Raw genomic sequence first — 5853 nt, 5'->3', positions numbered from 1 at the left:
TCTCTCTGCTATATTGAAGGTGCCATGTTTTCCCTTTTTCTAAAGTGAAATAATTCTCACGTTTTCTTGTTCAATTTGAAAGAAAATACAATGGGAGATCATCTGCGGCTGAGTTTTCCGTTTGCGACTCGGCGCTTTTTGGATCCTCAGCCTCGTGTACTTGAGTTGACTCGAACCGACTCGGATTCCTCCGACTCAGGTGTTACTATTCAGAGCTTCAGAGATCCTACTGCAGATGCACAACAGGTAGTTTCTCTTTCTAATTTTACCTTTTATTTTTCCTTCAAAGTTTCGGATTATGGTTTTGCATTTGTTATTCTTCCTTTAGAAAATAGTACTTAGTTTTTAAGTGTTATATAATAATTCTAGAATATTGTTTTGACCGCAGATAATCTGTTAGTTTAAAAAAAAATAATGTTTGAATAATTTCTGTTTGAAATCTATATAGGAAAAACTAGAGAGTTGTGAGCTCTTCATTGAAAAGAGTGCAGTTAATATTATTCTTTTTCAGTTTTCTTGTTTTTCGAATATAGAAGTTTTATTGTTAAATTCAAACATAACAAAAGCACTTAGTAATGCTTTTCTGGAATACAGCGACACTATTTTGATGAGTTCCTTTGAGTTGCTTAAGTTTTGAATTACCGATCCGTAATTGAGAAACCAGTTTCTGTGAATCTTATATATTAGGTATGATTAGCGGGTCTGGAGTGGAGAAATGGAATTTCAAACTTGCAGTTCTATAAAAGTATACTATATTCTCTATGGGTTCATATTTTGCACTGAATCATAGAACAAAAGTTTTGGTGTCTATTAACCTCATACTTGCTTGATATTTGTGGGGACCAAAACTATTGGAAGCAGTTCCTGCTGAAAGGTTTAAGAAAGTTTGCCCACGATATTAATGAAAAATGTGATATAATTTTAAACCATCCCCTGCAAAGAAAAGCTGATGAGCTCCAAGCAGCTTTTTTTTTACCTGGATGTGATTTCTAGCATACCAAATGAACCTGAGAGAACATAGCAACCCTTTGTTCCCTCTACAAGACAATATGGTTAATCAAGGTGCCTTAATTGTTAATTTGGCGTTTGTTTTTCTTTTTCTTTTGAAAGAAATTTAGTTTCTGATCATTTAATAGTGGAATTGAAGGCTGGATGTAGGTTAAAGTCAAATTTCTGGGTTCTAGTTAGAACTTAGAATTGGTTACATTTTTGTTTGAGATTGGTCAGGAATTGGTTACATTTTTGTTTGAGATTGGTCAGTTGTAGTTTTGGCATTATATTTTAAAATTGTTTACATTTTCATGTTCTTTTATATTTGAGGAACTTTTTTTTAAAGTAAAATCTGAAGTTTATATTAGGCATTTACCTTTGGAAAAGTATCTCACTTTCTAAACTGGTATGCAAATAAGGCTAATGCTAGGATTTTGGAAAATAGCCTATGCACCATTCTCTTTGTCCGAGGCTATGCTTTTGGTTTACAAGGGTATTAATCCTAAATGAAAGTAGATGTTTTTCACTTGGATTAAGTGATTATTTAACTTGTTTAAGTTGATCCTCCTCCATGCTTTGCTATTTCTGTGGTTCCTTGCTTCCTATAGAAATATTTTGTTTGCCTTTTTGATGAAGAAAAGGTTTGTACTTGTTATTTATGACCCTTGGGATCTAGTTCCCTCTAGATCTTTAGCATGCTCTTGTGCCCTTTATTTATACAAGACCATCATTTCCTTGTTCAAGTTCGTATATAAGATTGTGTTCTGCTAGAGGTAGTTAGGTTCCCTGTAGAATGCCTCAAATTTGTCGTGTTCATTAGTTTTTTTCTATCAGAGATTTCTTATCAGCAGCTTTAATTGTCCTGTCATCCAAGTTCCTCATGTTTTTGGATTGCGTTTCTGGATTCCTTAACTTTTAACTGCAATTTCCTCTTGGTCACCAACTAGTGCTTCTAACCTAGGCTAAGTATTTGTCAGCACCTTTTCCATCTGTTTCCTAATAAAATCTATCTGAGAAATCCATAAAAGTCAGCATGGTTTGGGTAGAACCTAGTTGTATAAAGCTGTCGTGATTTAAAAACTATTAGAAAATGAGTTTTTGTTTATCTTAAATTCTAACTTCAAATTTACATAGGATTTGGTTTTATCTTTTTAGATAATAAGTTTTCTTAGGAGATAAAGGTTAAGAAAAAGATACCTAGTTAAATTCTACTTTTGTAATTCTCAGCCTGTAAAAGCAATTCGAACAGAACTTAGGTTCTCTCTTCATTCAAAATCTCCCTTCTATCTTCTTGGAATATCTCTTCCATTCTTCTTCGAATATTCACACTAGCAGAATCTTACTTCAGCTATTCGGGCTCCCTGTGGATTGGATGGCAAGTTAAAGATTGTCCTCTTGCTGTACGAAACCATTTTTTTATTGATTAGCGTTATATAAATGGTTTAATTTGTCCTCTGCGTGCAATATGTTTTATTCAATTTTTCTCTTTATTATAAAGCTCTCATTTCCTCGTGGTTCAGCTTTAATATTTTCCTGTGTTATTTTAATTTTTAATGTAGCAGGGAAACACTATGGTTTGGACAAATGAGAAGCACAACTCTTATCTTGATTTCTTAGAAGCATCATTTGTAAAGAAGTTGCATTATTCTAAGAGTTTACATGGCTGTCACCAACAAATGGGAATGTGGAACAATGTCCATTCCCACAACAGCCACAAGAAGGACATCATTCTTCTCATCAGGTCGGAGACTGAATCTACTTGTGCCTTCTTCTCGTTAGGGTTATATCTCAATTAACTATATCTCAATTAACTGGCTTGCTTCAATAATTTATCTTCATTTCGTTTCAGTTTTCAGTACTACGAGTGGCTGTGGCCAGAAGATGAACCATAAGAGTCATGACCATTTCTTGGAAAGCACAGCTGACTCTGGTGCTGTCATGGAAAGTCCAAGGTTAGGTTTAGGTCTGCAGACAAAAGCAGCATAACATTCCTGTTCCAAGAGAAACTGTGGTTCCCAGTGATGGAATATACTTGGGAAGTAGTACAAACTTTTCTTGCAAATCAGCAGTAAATTCAGAGCAGAATCCCATCATTGATCCATGCAATCACAGCCTGGGTAGCTGCACCGCAGGTAAATCTACTTATAAGCCTCGATCTATTCCTCCCCCCCCACAACAACCCACCCACCATTCACATCTATTTTGAGTTTCCATATTCCGTGCTAGTCGTGCATGCTTTTACCATTGCACTTCCTCATACGCATGCCTTAATTTTCTGGAAATTTCTGAACACAGGCATGTTTTCTTCTCCTAGTATGCTTTTGATGGAAATGTTTCATGGATGAACTTTATGGGTTCTGTTACTGACTTACTGGTTTGACCAGTCACCAGTGAAGGCTTGATGCTTTAGCTATCTTTCTCTCTATCTAGACTTTGCATGATTGGTGAAAACAACTTGATCTTACATATTTTAAGTCTTGTGGGCAGTTGCCTTTATTCTGCACTGCCTCCAAATTTCACAGTTAATGTACTGTTCATACGTGTGTGGTGTGTGCTTGCACATGGATTTCGTTGTTTGTTACTAGTAGCTTTAAATGACGGATTTCAAGGAGGGAGGACCTACAGACGATGTTTTTTTATTAGAATAGACTGGATGCAGTACTTGGGCTGGGACATGTGTGGAGGGGTGGCCCTACACTTCATCCAAACAGACTCAAATTGCAGAGATGCCATGTGGGGCATTGTGTTTCAGTCAGATCAGGCTAAAAGGAACGTAATGAAATGATCAGGATTTGCAGTACTAAGTTGAAAGGGAACTTTTATGAATGGTTTGCTAGTGGAGCCCTGCTTTATCTACCAAGAGCTGGGGCGGCTAAAACATCTTGATAGTTGTAGTAAGGTTATGAGCTTATACAAGAAATGACAGGATCATAGTAAAATGTTTGGTAAAAGCACCAATTACCTAGTCTTTTAGATGTTTGGTCATCTGCTTATGGATCTTAAAATTTTTATGAAATAAGAGTGTTTAGATGGGAATGAGTTTAAGTACTGAAAAAGATTTGTAGCTTTATATTCTATCGGTTTTAGCCATAAACCTCTGTCTTGCGTATTATATGGGGTTTCTAAATGGGTTACTATCAGAAATCATCCAACTGATTTATAAACCTATTGGCTATTCCTTTGTATCTGTGACTTGAGGATTTTCTGGCCATTGGATACATTTCCTTTGCATGTTACTTGAGAGGATCATGTTTATATTATTTTGTTTATTCCCTTGGAGAATTTTCAACCTTTTGCTGATGTGTATTGATTGCTTTTTTCCCCCCTTTTTTGTTTAACTGAAGTATTTAGTCTTTTATAGAAGCCTTAGATCAGAATTTTGTGGATACCAAGAAGAAAAGACTAGCTGTATGTCGGGGGCAAAACGCTTGAAGATGACGACAGTTCTTAATGCTTCAAGTAACAGTCAAGTAATGATAAAACTTTGTGTCTTCGACATGTATTCAAGATTTGACTTATTCAACGATGTTTCGTGTTTTGGAAATCTCACATTTATTATTCAAGAATGCATATTCAGGTTGCCCCAGTTGGAAAATTACATACAACGGATGACTCGATGATCAGCTATATGTCTGCAAAAAGAGGTAAAAGGAAATTACTGTCAGATCATCCAGAGAGCTTGACGGGCCCAAGTCTGACATACATTACTTTCTAAGGGAGAGTTCAATTGCTACACTGAACTGAAGCACTGATACATGTTTAACCCAACATATGGAAACAGATTGAGCAAGTTTTCCTCGACTGGTTGCTTGAAGAACAATTTTGTGCATTCATTAGAACCCTTTCTTTCACCCTTTGTTATGGGATCTGCATTAAAAATTTAGGATTGACATTGACCTAAACTTGCATGCTAACTAACTTGTAATGGTTAGTGATGTTAATTCTTGATGCCTAAGCTGTATGTTTCTCTGAGATGTGTAATAGCTCCATTGTATTTTGGTAGTGAATGTAAATTCAGATTTTTTGAACATGCTGTAAATTATAGAAAACAAAGAAATTCCTATGGTATTGTTATATCATTGAGCTATATCGAAGTGTTATTTGTTAGGTATGTATTGTGTTTATTGGTGAATAATAGAGAATTTTCCTTGTATGAATTGTTTTTTGAGTAATCTGGGATAAGTACAAGATAATATATGTTTAAATATAACTCTCAGCCATTTGACATTGAATGCTAAAACTTTTTATATTCATGGTGTTCGAATCTGAGACCTCAAGGAATGACAACAATTCCTTGTATGAATTGAATATGCATTTTCTTGCATCTTTGTACTTTTCTTTTTAGCAACTGAAGTAGAAAGAAAAGGGAAAATCCCAAAAGCTAGTTTGGTTGGAAGTGGGTTTTTGTTAAGCTATGATTGGCAATTTGATATCATTACGATTACTATATGCATTTATTATTGTTCTAGCTAATCGAGTTGAGCTAATAGCTGTTTGTCTTGTGGTAACCTTTTAATAAGATAAACTAACATACTCTTCCTCATGAAAACAAATACTGGAGCAAGTACCTAACATTCTTGGAATTATCTGTTCAAAGGTCTAATTATTATACTAGGCATATGATAATCTGTTGGATTTTAGGCACGATATATATTTCAATTTTATTATAATTTTTTTTCTTTAAAAAAAACTATAGTTTTACAAGGAATTGACTTCGTCAGCCTACGTACAAAATTGGAATTTTGGTGGATTTGCGGGGAATATTCATACAGTTGTTGAGTTTTGGGGTAAATTCTTATTGATATGTTTTTAATAGAATCAGATAATTTTATTTAAAAGAAGAAAAATTTAGAATTATAATGA

General features: G+C 34.7%; 1 protein-coding gene and 1 long non-coding RNA gene across 3 annotated transcripts; both read left to right on the top strand.

The window, feature by feature from the left end:
- On the top strand, nucleotides 1-3142 carry LOC120201440 (cold-regulated protein 28-like). Of its 2 annotated transcripts, none has more exons than XM_039202056.1 (3): nucleotides 1-246; nucleotides 2553-2731; nucleotides 2840-3142. In XM_039202056.1, the coding sequence occupies exons 1-3, from the start codon at nucleotides 91-93 to the stop codon at nucleotides 2880-2882; spliced, it is 378 nt and encodes a 125-aa protein (XP_039057987.1). In that variant the 5' UTR covers nucleotides 1-90; the 3' UTR covers nucleotides 2883-3142. The 2 variants fall into 2 exon arrangements, with proteins under 2 accessions (XP_039057987.1, XP_039057986.1); XM_039202055.1 differs by having other exon boundaries at nucleotides 2550-2731.
- Nucleotides 3143-4336: 1194 nt separating this feature from the next.
- On the top strand, nucleotides 4337-4635 carry LOC120201439. Its single transcript, XR_005523648.1, has 2 exons — nucleotides 4337-4460; nucleotides 4568-4635. It is a non-coding gene; the product is annotated as an uncharacterized LOC120201439 (long non-coding RNA).
- Nucleotides 4636-5853: the final 1218 nt, after the last annotated feature.

This window comes from Hibiscus syriacus, unplaced genomic scaffold (genome assembly GCF_006381635.1).
Source record: "Hibiscus syriacus cultivar Baekdansim isolate YM2019G1 unplaced genomic scaffold, ASM638163v2 tig00007204_pilon, whole genome shotgun sequence".
Classification (NCBI taxonomy): domain Eukaryota; kingdom Viridiplantae; phylum Streptophyta; class Magnoliopsida; order Malvales; family Malvaceae; genus Hibiscus; species Hibiscus syriacus.
The sequence above is the reverse complement of the archived record's forward strand: the minus strand, read 5'-3'. Positions and strand labels throughout refer to the sequence as shown.